Source organism: Pyrgilauda ruficollis, unplaced genomic scaffold (genome assembly GCF_017590135.1).
Source record: "Pyrgilauda ruficollis isolate IOZ18807 unplaced genomic scaffold, ASM1759013v1 scaffold6, whole genome shotgun sequence".
Lineage (NCBI taxonomy): Eukaryota > Metazoa > Chordata > Aves > Passeriformes > Passeridae > Pyrgilauda > Pyrgilauda ruficollis.
The window spans coordinates 8,584,067-8,599,027 of record NW_024527710.1 but is presented as its reverse complement, the minus strand read 5'-3'; the positions used below and the strand labels follow the sequence as shown (position 1 = coordinate 8,599,027).

Genomic DNA, 14,961 nt, shown 5'->3' with positions numbered 1-14,961 from the left:
CCCGCGCCCTTCCCCAGCCATTTTCCACCTTCCCCTCACGCCGCTCGGCCCTGCGGGCAGAGCCCGCCCGGCCCCTCAAGCCCCGCCGCGGTGGGCGTGGCCACGGAAAGGGCGGGACGCGGCGGGCGCGCCGATTGGTCGCGGCTCTCCCGAGGGCGGGACTCTGCACTTTCTGCCAATCGGCAGCGACGAAGGGGCGGGGCTTCCCGCTTTAATGGCGGGGGCGGCCGTGGCGGCGGCAGATTGGGGTGCGGCTGGCGGTGAGTGCGGGTGGCCGTGGGGTGGAGGGTGTGGGGTCCGGTCTTGTCGGGCAGGGGGTGAGGTGGGGATGTCTGGTCTATTCTAGCGATCATTTCGGGTCTTTGTGAGGGGGGAGTTCGGGTGGAGGTATCCGAGGTTAGTGGTGGGTCGGGGCTGGTCGCTGGGGTGTGCTGAGGGGGCTTCGGAAGGTGGTTGTAGAGCCGGAGGGTGCTGAGGAGGCCTTAGCAGGGTTCGGCTGCTTTGGGGGTTTAAGCTTTGCTGCCAGGAATGGTGGGTCCTGCCCTGGGGAAGCCATGTGCTGGCTTGGCACCTGTTAACTAGGCTGCTGGAGGAGGCTCGTGTGTATGTCCATGTTCCTGTCACCTGGGATGCTCACGGGCACGGGGGGAGGTGTGTGGTGTCTCCTCACCACAGGGGTGGGGAGGCCGTGGTCTGATGGGTGGGATGGGTGTTGCGATACTGTGACGTGCCCTTGCCGGGTGATCACGCTGGGTGCGGCTGTGGAGGCTGTCACCCCCCCGCAAAGGGGGGTACCCACAGCACTGTGTGGCAAGTCCACCGGTGTGCAAACCCGCCCGTGTCAGACGGAGGGACACGAGCGGAGTCTGAGTTGAACTGTTGAAGTGGTTTTTGGGTTTGTGGGGTTTTGGTTTTTTGCTTTTTTTTTTTTTTTTTTTCTCTCAAAAGCAACAGGGTTCTGTGAGGAGCTGTAGTGCTCCTTGGCTCGCAGCCTGGTGCCGCTGTCTCAGCGCACCCATGGTGCCAGGGAAGGGTGCAATTCCCTTCCACAGTCGGCTGCTCTCCTTCGGGGCAGCGCCGGCCCCTCTGTGCGAGGCTGGGATGCTTTCCCGGCCGGTCGGGGGGAAGGACTGTCCCTCCACGCTGTGTGCTGTGGCACAAACACCGGCCTCCGTCCCGGCAGGCCTCTGCCAGAGGCCGCGCTGTGTCCCGGCCGTGACGGGGCTGCCTCCCCACTGCTGGCCGGTGGCCCGAGCTCAGGGTCCGCCTGCTTCCCTGCTCAGGGATCGGTGGCTGCGCAGCCTCAGGAGCGAGATCGGCATCGCCCTGTTGGCGTTTTGGCGGGATTGTCGCAGCTCCACAGGCAGCGGAGTAACCCCGCGGGCTCGCTGAAAGGTGGCTGAACCCCCACACGTCGCGGCGGCGGCGCGGTGCCTCTCTGGGCCCGCTGCGGCCCTTCCCCGCCGCGCAGGCCCCGCTTCCGGGCCCGTCCGCGCCACACCCGAGCCGGGCCGGGAACCGCCCGGGCGGGGGGGACCCGGCGCTCCCTCCGGCTGCAGCGGCGCCGGGGCCTTTGCCAGAGGGACTCGCAGGGGTGGCAGCAAGGCTGAGCGGGGCGCTGCTCGGCTCCTGCCATGGGCATCGCTCTGAGAGCTGCGGGTACGCTGCGCAGCCGAGGGCTGTGGTCTCCTGGGCTTCTCGGCAGCGGGGCGCGAGCAGCCCCCGGCGGCCGGGGAGCTTTCTTTTACCCAGCCGTCGGCATCAATGTAACCATTCAGATGGCTCTCTCCTCCTCCTCCGGGCAGGGTGGCAGTACCAGGCCTCCCCCGCTGCTGCGACACAATGTCAGCTTTGAGTGCCGGCTCGTGTAGGTGCTTGGCCTCCCGCTGGCCCTCGCTCTGGAACGCGGTGGCAAGAGGAGGAGGTCACTGTCACCCCCCTGGTAGCAGCAGTTGCCTGGCATCAGGCTGACCTGGCACTGGTGTGGTCGTTCACAGGGGTCTGTGCTTCCTGGACCACTGTCGGCTCGATAACCACTGGCAGTACAGGGCTTGGTCTGTAGATCTCTACTTGGGCCAGTTCCTCTGTTGTAACGAAGGGGAAGCTGGGAAAGCTACTTATTTTTACGTTGTAACAGACTAAATGAGGCAGCATAAATAGGCATTGAAACAAGAGGCTAAGCTTTGGGGCTGTCAGTCTATGCCTCAGTGCCTGGGCTGCTGTCTGCAGAGGGGCTGTCAGGTGCTTTCCCTGTGGCTGATCATGTTTGCTCTGTTCATGTTGAGGAAAAGTGGGGTGAATAGCCCTTCCTGTGCTCAGTGGGCAGCATGGGATAACACTGGTGCTTTACCTCCTAGCGCATTTTCTCAGAGCATCTGTTCCCCTCCTGGAGGCCAGGATTGCCTGTGCAGCAGTGCATCTGTCCTGCTGTGCTGTCCCAAGCTGACCACCTTCTCTTCTACCAGAATGCAGCCAGGGCAGATTCCTAGCTGGATGGAGCTGACCTTCCCACCAGACCTGCTGGGCAGCTTCCCGAGGGTAGTTTAGAGTCAAACAGCTGGCTGAGCCCTTGGGGCTTGGCTGAGACTGCTGTGCCTTATCTCTTTCCTAGGAAGCCCCTCTAGCTCATGGGTGTGAGCTGCTGCTAACAGCCTGTTCCTATGAGAAACAGCAAGATGCCAGCTGTTGCAGCATCTACTTGCTACATCTTGCTGTGGGATTAAGCTGTGCCACCCACACAGCCTGGGCCTCTGTGGTCCTGCCTTGTGTTGTGTTCTTATTTTTGTTTCCTGAAAGCCTGTTGGTGGGGGCGATTATGTGGTCCTTCAGGGAAGAAGTGTAATATGAAAGTACTGTTAAAACTGAGACTTGGGAATCAAAGCTCACTCTGACCTACAGGTGTCTCATACCATATGTTAGAGATAAAAAATAAGGGAGCTTATTGAAGTAGCATAGTGTCACCTTTCTCTGCTGATGGAGAACAGCATTGCATCCTGAGGAAGCTCTGAAGCTGGTATCAGGGGCAGGTGCTTGACTGGGTGCTGTCCTTGAATGTTACAGGTGAATGCTTTCTTCTTTTCTGCTGGGGGTTACAGCACAGTGAACACTTAGCCTGAGACACTTACAAGGGACATGGGGAGTGGTGCCTGTGATGGCCCAAGAGATGCTCTGTGTTGGAGTTCTGGTAGTGTGTGCCCTACTGGCTGTCCGATGGTGGGAGTACTTGGGCTGGAAAGTCTGGTTCTTGCCAGTCAAACAGGTGAGGCAGCTTGGGCTCTTATAGGGAGGAGACGGTCCCCAGGAGACAGGACTCTTCCCTGCAGGAGTTGTGGGGCTGCTGTTGCACAGAGATGACAAGTTGTAGCTGCCACAGCCTATTCCCTACCATCAGGCTGTTGTCTGCATTCTGAGCCTTTAGTGGCTTGAGGATGGTGCAGGTGACAACTGGATCTGATATTTATTGATTTCCCTGTTTCTTGATTTAGTGTGTCACAGGGTCGATTCTTTGCTCTGGGATGGCTTGAGGTGGTGAGCTGTCACTGGCAGCAAGTTCTCCAGCTTTGTTGCAAGGAGCTGTCTTACTCTGTGAATCAGATCAGCTAGCTTGCTCTCATAGTTTAAGATCTGCTCTGTGCACACACAAATTTTATAACTCCTGCTGCTTTTACTTAACCCTACGAGGCTCTCCCTGTCGATACAGCAATAGAAGCATGTGCATTGAATGAGTGGTCAATCTACACCCATGTCAAGATAGCCAGGCTTCATACTTCACTTTCTTTCTGCTTGGAAGGCTGTGAACCTCCTTGAATGTGGAAACCATTAAGCCTCAAGCATGTTGGGTTCTAGGTGCATATACTGTGCTACTGGAGTATGACCTCTTCATACTGTCAGAGAATATCCTGCTCTCTTGTTAGAAGATGGTGTGACTGCACTGCCTTCTTGGTGTGGAGGGTACAGAACCCAAAGCTGGTGTCATGGTAAGTTCCAGGCAGCAGCCTCTTGTCTCATTGAGAAGTGGCTCTGGGCTCATACCTTCTTGAGGCCCAAAGGTCTTCTTGAATAGTTGAAATAAAGCTGTTGGAGGGAATTTGTTAGTCTTTCCTTTCTGCCTCTTGCTTTGTGTATTTTAATGTCCGACTTGTCTTGATATACCTGTCTAATTAATGTGCAGGCCTGAGTGGGGAAGAACACACTAATCATTACTGTATTGTGATTACAGCCAGGGCTGCAAGAACAGAGGTGCAGCCTTATATTGAGGCATTTGCATAGTGATTAAAACCAGAGATGAGTGCTGTGGTGCAGCCTGTCCCACCTCCAGACAGGGGTGCTCTGTTTCTTTGCTAGGTGGCTTTAGAAGGCTGACCTGATTTCGGATGCAGGTATTAGAAGTTGGCCTAGCTCAATGTAGCCCTGCCTGCCCTCCTGCCACCTGCCTAGTTCTGTCCTTCCTGAGTGTGCTTTGTGCACTCGGGGAGGCTGCTGGGTGCCTTCACTTCAGAGAGGGAGCTCAGCCATCTCTATCTTCCCCCTTCACCTGGTGCTGTATGAGGGAGTGCCACAGATCAATATGGTTAGTTCAGAAAGGAAATACCTTTTTTCCACTTCTGCTGGTATCTCATATTGTTTATTTTTTCCCTGCACTTCTTTATTCCTTTGTTCCTTGCTGTGTCAGATTTTCTGCCTAATGTTGCCTCTTCTGTTTTTTTTTTTTTTTCCTCATCTCATATGCTCTCATCTCTACTGATATCAGTTCTCTGAATATGCAGCCACCAGCTTTGAATGTGATAAGGAGTAAACCTACTCTTAACAGCTTGGGGAGGTGCTGCCCCTGAAAAAAGTATGCTGTGCATATTAAACCTCTTACTGCAAGGTATGCGCTTGTGGGGACCTTGAAGTCTGATTACCTGCCTTGATTTTTGTACAAGGTTACCCAACCCTATTGCAATCGATGTCCCCCTTTCCCTGAAAGCTTGTGAGGTGCCACACTGACTGTCAGTCATAGCTGTCCTGATAATCTGGGAGTCTCCTCTTGCTTTCCCTGCTTCCAGTGAGTATGGGAAGGGGAGAGCTTAATCTGTTTGTAGGATGCTATCCAAAGGCCTCAGGGTTTTACAGCCACTGCGTGAGAGAATGGTAGGGTATTAACACACACTTGGTGAGGATGAGGAAACTGCTCAACTTCAGGCAGGACACTTCGTGCCACTTGGATCCAGTGTGCCAGGGGCAGCACCCAGCCTGTGTGATGCCCTCACCGGTTGCAATGGCAGCTCTTGCAAGAGGTGTTACATATCACGACTTGGAGAGTTTGCATCCCTTATGTCTCTCAGTACCTCCAGTACCAGGTTGTTGGCTGTGTCCTTTGACACTCAGCATGAAGTAGGTGAGCCAGAGGAAGTGACCAATGGAAAGGATTCAAATAGGAAAACTTATCTGGTGGTGCTAGCATCAAGTCTTTGTAGTTAGGTTGTGAATGGAGTTCTGGGACTGGTTGCTCACAAATTCCAATCAGTGTTTGCCCCAGGTCCTCAGAGCTGAGGTGCCAGGCTAGCAGAGTTGCTTTACTGCCTACATCTGTTGGTGTGGCTTTCCACACTTAAAACATAGAAGCTCTGGTTGTCCTGCCAGACTTGTCTTCTGTGGCTGGTGACAGGCATATCTTTATACTGATTTCTTTTGAGAAAAAACATTACTTTAGAAGCATGTGGGCAATGCTATCTTAGCTTGAGTCTTCGGTGAATGGCTGAAATTATTAGCAGGAATGCAAGTGTACTTGAATACAGCTCTCCTGTTGAGTGGCCTCTGCTGCATGTGTTTGAGTTGGTGTTAGGAGATGCTGTGTGTGAAATAAGTGTGTACTGCCTGGTTACAAGCCCCTCTCTCTTTCACTGGGCACAGAGCAGCAGACAGTGGAGATCCAAATTGTTTCCTGTGCTTCACTCTGCACTTCAGTCTTAGAGTCATCCCACTGCAGAGTTGACAGAAAATAGGGGTTTGCAGCTTATTGCTGGATGGGCTCCTTCTCTCTCATCTTGCTCTGACTGCCTTGCTGCCTGTGTGTTGTTTGGGGCACAAAAATGTTCATATTCCTCATCTTGCTGGATTCACTTGTGCATAAGCTGAGGAAAGCTGCTGGAGCTGTGGCTGTCAGCTCTTGGTGATGTTTTGTGGTGCCAGCCTTGTGTGTGCAGTACACACCCCTCTCTGTGGCTGGCTTGATCAGTTCCACTCTTCTGCAGGGAAATGTAGTCCATGGGCACATGGGGCTGTGTGCAGGCTTTGTTAGATCCCATGGTGATTTTCTGGAATGCCAGGCGATTGGGTAGGTGCTGTGGTGGGGAGCTGGGGGAGGAAGATGCCTCTTCCTGAGAGGTGGTGGAGCTCAAAGCTGCATCAGGCAGCAAGCCCTGTTGCCAGCTTGTAGGTCAGGGATGTTAGTTTCACATCTGGCCAACTGATTATCTCCTGACCTTTGAGGGCTGCTACTCCCTGGGAAGCCCCACAGGGCCAGGCCTGCTTTAGCCAGTTCAGCAAGGGCCCTGTGCCAGCTCTCCCTGGGGTGGCAGCTCTGTGGCCATCTACCAGAAGGATTTGGTGCTGCCTTTAATTAAACTAGTGGGGAGATGAGGGTGTTTGCTTTTGCACCTATTACAGGACTGATTTCTGACCTGAATGCTGAGGAGTAGGAGTGTTCGATGTCTGGGGCAGAGTCTGTTGCTTGCAGATAGTTGTTGTGTGGGGAGATGTGTGCCCTGCAAGGCTGTCAACAAAACTTACTGGGTTGAGCTCTGGTCTCTGTCAGTGTCATGGTTCTGACAGTGCTGTGGTCTGACTGGGGCTGGTCATAAAAGGCCTTGCTGTTGTTGCTGAAGTTGCACTAATTAGCTGTATAGCTTGCTGGAAATATGCAGTCTACACATTGCTTGGCGTAAGCAAGTATTTAATCCTTGATGTTGGTTACTGGAGCAGATTGTGGCCTGATACTCTAGTTTGCAAATAGTGGGAACTTTTTGTCTGACACGGGGAAGTGACTCGCTGTTGCTGAGAGATAGGAGATGTGTTGTAAGGTTTCTCTATATCATCTAGGGTGTGTTTGGGCCCCTAGGGTTCCTGCTCATTTGGGATGCTTGGACCTATTTGCTTGATTTCTCTTCAGCTGTTCAAGGCTCAGCTTTGGGTTCTGCATCTCTTCCCCACTCCTTGCTTAAGAAGGTCAGGATTTAGGAGGAGTTAGAGGAAAGTAAGTGTCCCCCATGTGCAGAGAGGACAGATCCAACCACTGAGCTGTGAACACCTGCACTGTGTGATGCGCTGTGTAGCGTGGAGTGCAGTAAGAGCCAATGTGTGTCTGGGTGGTGAACCCCTCTCAAAGTGCGGAGGGATGCTGTGCACAAAGGAGAGTTCAGGTTCCTGGACAGTTGATGCTCTGTGCTGGAAAACCCCTGCCTGCACCAGAAAGGCTGGCATGGAGCAGTCATGGTTTAGGCAGGCCAGTGCACTTCACATCCCCCTGCCCAGTGAAGGTAACTCTTGGGTGTGCCGTGTAACTCCCACTTTGCTGCTCAACTGTCAACACCCCAAGGCCAGTGGCTGCCCCTTGAAGGACAGAGGAGGGCAAGACATACCTGCATCTGCTCACTGAGCAAGGCATACTTTGGCCACTTTGATGTAGGATGATGTAGCATGCCAGTGGGGACAGATGCCAGGTCTTCCAAAGACCTGAAGATCTCAGGGGTTTCCCTGGAGATGTGGTTGCTCTGTTAGCTTAATTTAGCAGGATGTTTTTCTGCCTAGAGAAACTGAGGAAAACATATAGGTCCTTTCCATAAGGGCCTGTAGCATAATTCTACTATGTCTGTCTTGGTAGAAATCTTGGTGCTTGCCCAGAGCCTGTGTTCAGATCAGGTTCAATGGCTCCCAACTTCCTGTGGCATGTGTGGCTGTAGGAGTGTCGGAGGCACTTCCCAAAACAGCAATAAGACAGACTTGTTACTGTTCACACTGGTAGGGACTTCTGTGCTAGTCCTGGTTTGAAAAGGGCTTATCCCACTGCTTGGGAGAATAGCTGTCATGGACCCTGAATTGTTTTGAGCTGGGGTCCTAGTTGGCCAGTGGTACTGGGGGCTTTGGCCCAGGGTCAGGGAAGTGATCCGTAGTGTCTGAGCTGAAATGTGTTTCTGCAGTGTGAGATGTAGCTATGAATTCAAAGACAGCTGACACTCTCTTCTCATCCTAGCCTGCTCAAAATAGGCAAGTACTCAGCAGGATTTTTGTCTCTGCCCTGGACCTGTAGTAAGGTTGACTCATTCACCTTGATAAGATAAACACAGACCTTGAATAGTCAGGTGCCTCTGCTGGGAGCTGACTCTTGAGGGCTCCTCAATCTAGCAAATAAAGGTGTAGCTGGATGTAGTGGTTGAAAGCTGAAACTAGACAGACAAGTTTGGAGCTTGCTCTTAGCCATTAAAGCAGCATAAAGCTCAGCAGCTTTCCAGACTTGTACTTACTGTATTTCCCACAGCTGAGCCTTGAGTGTCTCTTAAGGATGCAATAGTTTCTGCTGCATTTCTAGCTGGCTTTTGCTGCACATGGTGAGTGGATTATCTTGGCAGTACCCAGAACCTTAAATATTTCTTGCATCACGGTGATACTACATGTGAGTATTACTTGCTATTAAACCCTTTGATACCTTGCTTGGGAGGGTGAATGTGTATTTTGCTGCAGTGGTGCCCCTGATATGTGGGGGGATCATTCCTAAGTGGGCTTTGTCCTGTTGCTTCATCTGCCTCCAAGATAGCATAAGGAACCACCTTCTGAGCTTTCTGAAACACAGCAGAACTTCTTGGGCTCTGTCCTTGGGCTGCATGACTGTGCAGGCTGCTCTGGAGCCTTGCTTGGGGGAACAGGTGTTTTGGATTGAGGTGAAGGAGGAGACCTCTTCCTGCCTGCTGCCCTTGCAAAAAGGTTAGGTGGCACTCCCCAGTCTGGAGGAATGCAGAGGGTATGACTGGGCAGGCGCAGAGCCAGCACTGCTGCTGCACCAAACTGATTTGCAGGGAATGGTGAACCAGAATGGTGTGTGCCAGGCCCCCCTGAAGATTACTGCTGGCAGAGCCTGCCATGGAGGTGCCTGGTAGCTCTGCACAGGAAGTGTCTGCTGCCATCCTGCCTACAGCAAAGATGACATTGAGTTCTTTCTCTTGCTGTGAAGCTGAAGGTGCAGTGCTGGTGTTGTCTGGTGAGGGCTTGAGGTGGCAGTGGCTGCTGAGTACTTGGGGACCTTACTGGGAAGAAGGGTACTCTGGCTTCAGCCTCCTAGCTGGTCTGGAAGAGGCTATGTGCTTCCTGGAGGTGGCAGCAATATATCTCCTGGGAAGGCTGGGCTGGGGACCCGTTTCCCCCAGGCATGTGTGGGCAGCGACTCCAGTGCACCTTCTTGGAAGGGGTAGGTGGAATGTCTGGTAGCAGCTGTGGGGAATGCCTCCCTCACAGATGGATGAGTCAGGTGAGGCTGGGCCTATGCCCTGCCTCCCTTTCTGCTGCTCTGGTGTCCTGTGGGCTGGGGAGAGGTTGGGGAGAACAGGGGACGGGTGAGAGCGTTTAAAACTTGCCTGCGGCAGTAAGAGCCTGAGTCCTTCCTGCTTTTCTGGAGAGCATCTGCCCGGATCACTTTCTGGTGTGTGTTCATATTGAGGCTGAGCAAGTGTGGGGAGTGCCAGTCTTTCTCCCTACAGCCTTCCATCATATGGTTTTCTCTTGTCTGGAAGGGGAGTGGAAATGCCATTGCCAAGCAGGATGCACCTGGCCTCTGAGGTACTAGATTATGTGGTAGTAGTTTCTTGTCCGGAGGATTTTGTGCAAGGATGTGAAACCAGGAACTTTGACACCAGAAACTGATGTTTGTTTCTGAACCTATGGATTTCCTTCCTCATGTAATGGGCCTGCCAGTGATGGTGTGCTGCTTCTGTGGTGGGAATCAGTTGGCAGGCACCCAAAGCTGACCATAAAGGCACTGTGCTGTGGAGAGTGTGGGCCAGCCCTGCATCTCTGCTCCAGGGTCACACAGAGAAGTGTGCTGAGTAGATATGGCTGCCAATGCTGTTGGCAATGTCATGGTGCTTGTGGATGATAATGCTTGAGCTTGTACAGCAGGAGCAAGATTAAGGGGCTGGAGATAGAGTGCTGAGGTTGGAAGCTTTCCTAGCTGGCTTGAAATGTTGTGTTCTTGCCTTGGAAGGACTGCTGGCATTCAATGATGGGGTTCCCAGCAGAGCTGGGGAAACAGAGCCAGGCTCTGTGAGAAGTGAGGAGGCCTGTGGCTCAGCTGGAAAGTGGATTCTGGTGTGTGGTCAGCTGAAAGCAGCACTGGCCAGATATATGACTGTTTCTCTGAAGTTGGGCTTGGAGTTTACTGATCTGCAGGGCTGTGCTCTGTAGGCTGTGATCCTGGGAAAACAGCTACTTTATCTTCCCTGCCTCTTTCCACAGAGACACTGCCACCACCATGGAGGGGATTGTGACTATGTATCAGGACTTCATGAAGAAAGCAGGTTAGTGTTTGGCTCTGCCCAGCTATCAGACAGCGCTACATGCTTTACTGACAGAGGCACTGGGGGGTGGTCTGTCATCCCTGAAGCATCCCTTAGTGTAACTGCATCCGCCTTTGCCCTTACACAGTTGCCAGATGCAACTTTGGAGTTTTTGTGCTGCCTGTTATGAGGCTCTCTTGCATCAGTGACTGTGTAAATTGTTTTGGGGCACTTGTGTTTTCCCGGGCAGATGATCTCCAGGCTGCCCTGCAGCATGGCTTCAGGTTATACTGTGCTGAGTCTGGCTGACTTCGCCAGCCTCTGCTCCCAGACTGCTTCCCTACTTGCACTTGTGTCCTAGAACAGGATTGCCGTACCCTTGCCTCCACTGTGGCAGCAGCCTGGGGTAAGGATGCTAATTGCTCTGCACTGTGGCTCTTTCTGCAGACCCCCGCATCGCTGATTATCCACTGATGCAGTCCCCATTCCTTGTGATGGGCATCCTTCTGGGATATGTCTACTTTGTCCTATCCTTGGGTCCCCGGCTAATGGCCAACAGGAAGCCTTTAAACCTGAAGAAGTTCATGGTGCTATACAACTTCTTTCTGGTGGGACTCTCCCTTTACATAGTCTATGAGGTGAGTTGTCGGTAGCTTGGTCGGGCATGTGTAAAGCAGCGTGTGCAGGCTGTGTGGGTGATGGGGAGCCCTTTTCCTCGCTGTTCCCTGCCCTTCTGTGCAGAGCTTGATGTGCACTGGGTGATATGTTAGGCCTCACCTTGATGATGCTCTTGTTGCAGTTCCTGATGGCAGGGTGGCTCACTGGGTACACCTGGCGATGTGACCCTGTGGACTTCTCACAGGACCCCAAGGCCCTCAGGGTGAGTTCTCATCCCTCTCCTGATAAGTGGGGATGGCCTTTAGTGCTTCTGTTTGAATGGCAGGGTCACAGCTCTTGTCTTTCCTGAGGCAGAGGATGTGCAGTCTCTGGGCCTTGGTTTCATGCCAGGGTAACTGTATGAAGCCCTTCACTCACTGGGCTTGTTCAGGCTGAGGCAGGTCTCTAATGTTAACCTGTTCTGTTTCAGATGGTCAGTGTTGCTTGGCTCTTTGTGTTCTCCAAGTTCATTGAACTGACAGACACGGTGAGTTATTGAGAAGGCCTTTTCACCACTTGCTGGGCAGGGAGCTGAGCCCAGTGTATTTGGGGTAGGTGCTTTTGCAGCCTTTCCAGTCTGACCTGGTAGTGCTTCTGTCTGGCATCACTGCCAAGGAGGCCACCCTGGAATATTAGTACTGAGGCCACTCTTTACATGCTACAGCTCTGGAAGCTGTGGGGTGACCTAATGGGTGATGACAATGAGTGGGGAGGGTGGGAAGCATCATTGAGATCACACACTGAATTAGTGGCCCAGCCTGCTCTAACTGCTTCCAGGGCTGCAGGTTCTTAATGCTGGTGGGCTTTCATTGCAGGTGATCTTTGTCCTGCGGAAGAAGAATGAACAGGTCACATTCCTGCATCTTTTCCACCACTCTGTTCTGCCATGGAGCTGGTGGTGGGGAGCGAAGTTTGGTCCAGGTAAGATGGCAACTGTCTGGGTGCATGGATTGGGTATGGTTACCCCAGCATGCTGAGAAAGGGTTTTTGGCCCTGCTGTGCTCTTAGCAACTGTGTAGTGCTGATTGCTGTGGAGTATTGACTTACACTAAGGAAAATCTATCTTAACAGGGGGAATGGGCTCATTCCATGCCATGATCAATTCCATGGTGCATGTTGTCATGTATTTCTACTATGGGCTCTCAGCAGCAGGACCTGCCTTTCAGAAGTACCTGTGGTGGAAGAAGCACATCACAGCCATCCAGCTGGTGAGTCTATGTGGTGGAGCAGAGCGTGTGCCTCATGTGAAGGGCAGGCCAGCCTTTATACCTCTGAAAGGTGCAGCCAGCAGCAGTTGTCTCCTCTGTAGCATATTGCTCTGAGTTTTTAGCAGCTTTGGACCTCTGATAGCCCTACCAGCCTGGTTGGGGTGTGGGTGCTGTTTAGCTCCTGGGCTGCAGCCATGTTGGGAGGGTGAGAGGCATATGCTGCTCTGAGACTTGTGCCTGCCTCTTCTAGCTGCTGCTGAATGCCTCACCATAAGGACCTTTGCTTCAGACTGGGAAAGGAGTCTAGGTGTTGCCTTTAAAAAGAAGGTCTCTAGTGGGTTCCCTGACCCTGCTCCCATGAATAACTTGTTCTTATTCTGCCTTGCTCCCAGGCACAGTTTGTGATTGTCTCCGTCCACATCTCCCAGTATTACTTCATGCCCAACTGCCAATACCAGTTCCCCATCTTCATTCACCTTATCTGGATTTATGGGACCATCTTCTTCATCCTCTTCTCCAACTTTTGGTACCAGTCCTACACCAAGGGCAAACGGTTGCCCAGGGTGGCTCAACAAGCAGCCCAGCACAACGGTAGCAGCATCCATGAAAATGGCACTGTCACCAATGGCAAGGTCAAAGCCAACTAGAGGGTAAAGTGCTCCCAGAGCCAATGAGAGCCCCGGGGCAGAGGCAGCTGGGACCTGTCCCTCTGCTCCTGGGTGCCACTAGCCAAGTCAAGTGCCTACAGACTGTTGTACCCCTGTGCCCAGTCCTGCTGTCCCCTGTCTGCATGCTCAGCCCCTCTGCTCTGAGCAGCCATGGGCCTCTTCTGCTTCTGGGAGGGCTTGTGCTGTTTCTCAGTGTTGCTGAGCAGAGAGGCAGCTGCCTGCATCACAGCTGTGGGGCTGCAGTCCCATTCCAGTGTTTCCAAAGGAACTTTCCCCAAGTGCCTACATCTGGCTCTTCTGCCTAGGGGCCATTTCCTTCTGAGTAGGACCAAAAGAAGAGACCGCTTCCTGTCCTGGTGCCCTCTCCTCTTCCCTGACTCACAAGAGCTTGTGTGGATGAGCAGATTCATCCCTGGCTGCTTGTTACTGCCAGCTCATGTGTGAGTGCTCCTGCTCTACGATGCCTTGTGCCACTTTGTTCTATGCCACAGTGCTGCATGTCCCTTCTGGTCCCTGTGTGCCCAGCTTGGGAGTCCTGCCCTGGCATATCTGTGCCCAGGTGTCTGTGGAGAACGTAGGGGCAGTACTTATGGGACTTCAGGGCCCAGACCTGCCCAGTACAGTACCCATGCCTGTGCCTAGTACATAGCAGGGGCTGTGACAGCCTGAAAGGCTTCCCCCATGTGATAAACCCAGGTTGCCTTGCTGTTCTTGTGCCTGGGCTGGGTGCTCAATGTGTGCTTAAGCCACACTTACCTGATCCTCTAAGGCAGCTGGTGGCTCACTGCAGAGTGGGGGAGACCAAGCTCAGCCTACTTGGACCACTTCCATTCCTGTAAATTCAAGACCTGAGCAATAAGTGCCCCTAAAATCAGCTCCTGGGCTCTCCTGCTTGGGTCCAGCCCTGCTCTGGCCTAGCCTGAGCACAGTGGAGGGTGGTTTTAAGTGTGCTCGGCTGTGGTGCAAGAGTGAGCACCTCTTGCCTCTGTGGATCTGACTGGGCCCGTGTGAAGATGTGCTCTGCTCTTCAGCAGGGCAGTGCAGCTGCTCTTCCTGGCCTGGTGCCCGTCACCTGCTCTGATTGTAACCAAAACATGCTGATGGCCTCGAGGACGAGGTGAAGAAGCCAGGCCCTGTCAGATTGGGCTGCTCTTCTATGACAAATAAACAAACAGAAGGAGAAATGGCTCTGTCCTCTTGTTTTCTTGGCTCAATATAAGCAAAAGCTCTTCCAGGTGCTTGGTCCTGCCCAGTGTGGTTGAAGGCAGGGCTGGAAGAAGCAGCTGGTGTAGCAGGTTTGTGCTGGGGGGGGAAGAGAGTGATAGTTGTGTGCTGATGAAGCAGATGGCAGATTGTTTCCAAGTGTTTTGGTAGAGCAGTGCTCAGAGCTGAATGTGTGTCAAGGCTTCTGTTGTGAAAGTGACTCCACCCTATCAGAAAATGGCTGGGGTGGAGTGTGGGTGTGGGCTGGGCCCTGGGCCACCTGCCCAGGAAGAACTGCTTTTCAGAAATTATGGGGATTTGCGATGTGGCAGAGAAGGGAATAGACATTTTGGAAACTTGAGTGCTTGAGGAACAGCAGCTTGTTGCATATTACATCTGCCAAAGCAAAAACTGCTGCCATCTGTGAATGCGCCTGTAGCATGGATCTGTGCACAATGTAGCTCAGGTTGGTCAGAGGAAGGTTGATGTCTTGCTTTTGCTGCAGAAGTGCATCTTTGCATGGCTGGGCTTTGTTAGCTTTCCAACTGTCTCATTCTTGTGCCCCTTCAGTGCTGTTGGGGTGTAGGGCTGCTTTCCCCATTACCCTGTGACAGGAGCCCTCTTGAGCAGAGGGCAGCCTGTGTGCTGACTCAAGCCTGGGAAGAAGAGTAGGGAGCCAGCTGGGCAGCATGTGGCTGG

General features: G+C 53.0%; 1 protein-coding gene across 2 annotated transcripts; it reads left to right on the top strand.

The window, feature by feature from the left end:
- The first annotated feature begins 232 nt into the window (after positions 1 to 232).
- Positions 233 to 14,243, top strand: ELOVL1 (ELOVL fatty acid elongase 1). Of its 2 annotated transcripts, none has more exons than XM_041483362.1 (8): positions 233 to 260; positions 10,486 to 10,547; positions 10,974 to 11,164; positions 11,326 to 11,406; positions 11,614 to 11,670; positions 11,999 to 12,104; positions 12,255 to 12,391; positions 12,784 to 14,243. In XM_041483362.1, the coding sequence occupies exons 2-8, from the start codon at positions 10,502 to 10,504 to the stop codon at positions 13,036 to 13,038; spliced, it is 873 nt and encodes a 290-aa protein (XP_041339296.1). In that variant the 5' UTR covers positions 233 to 260; positions 10,486 to 10,501; the 3' UTR covers positions 13,039 to 14,243. The 2 variants fall into 2 exon arrangements, with proteins under 2 accessions (XP_041339296.1, XP_041339297.1); XM_041483363.1 differs by lacking the exon at positions 233 to 260 and adding an exon at positions 3,871 to 3,977.
- Positions 14,244 to 14,961: the final 718 nt, after the last annotated feature.

Coding starts and splice junctions, on each gene's coding strand:
- ELOVL1 (XM_041483362.1), top strand. CDS start 10,502: ATGGAGGGGATTGTGACTATGTATCAGGACTTCATGAAGAAAGCAG. Junction 10,548..10,973: donor GGACTTCATGAAGAAAGCAG/GTTAGTGTTTGG, acceptor CTCTTTCTGCAG/ACCCCCGCATCGCTGATTAT. Junction 11,165..11,325: donor CCCTTTACATAGTCTATGAG/GTGAGTTGTCGG, acceptor CTCTTGTTGCAG/TTCCTGATGGCAGGGTGGCT.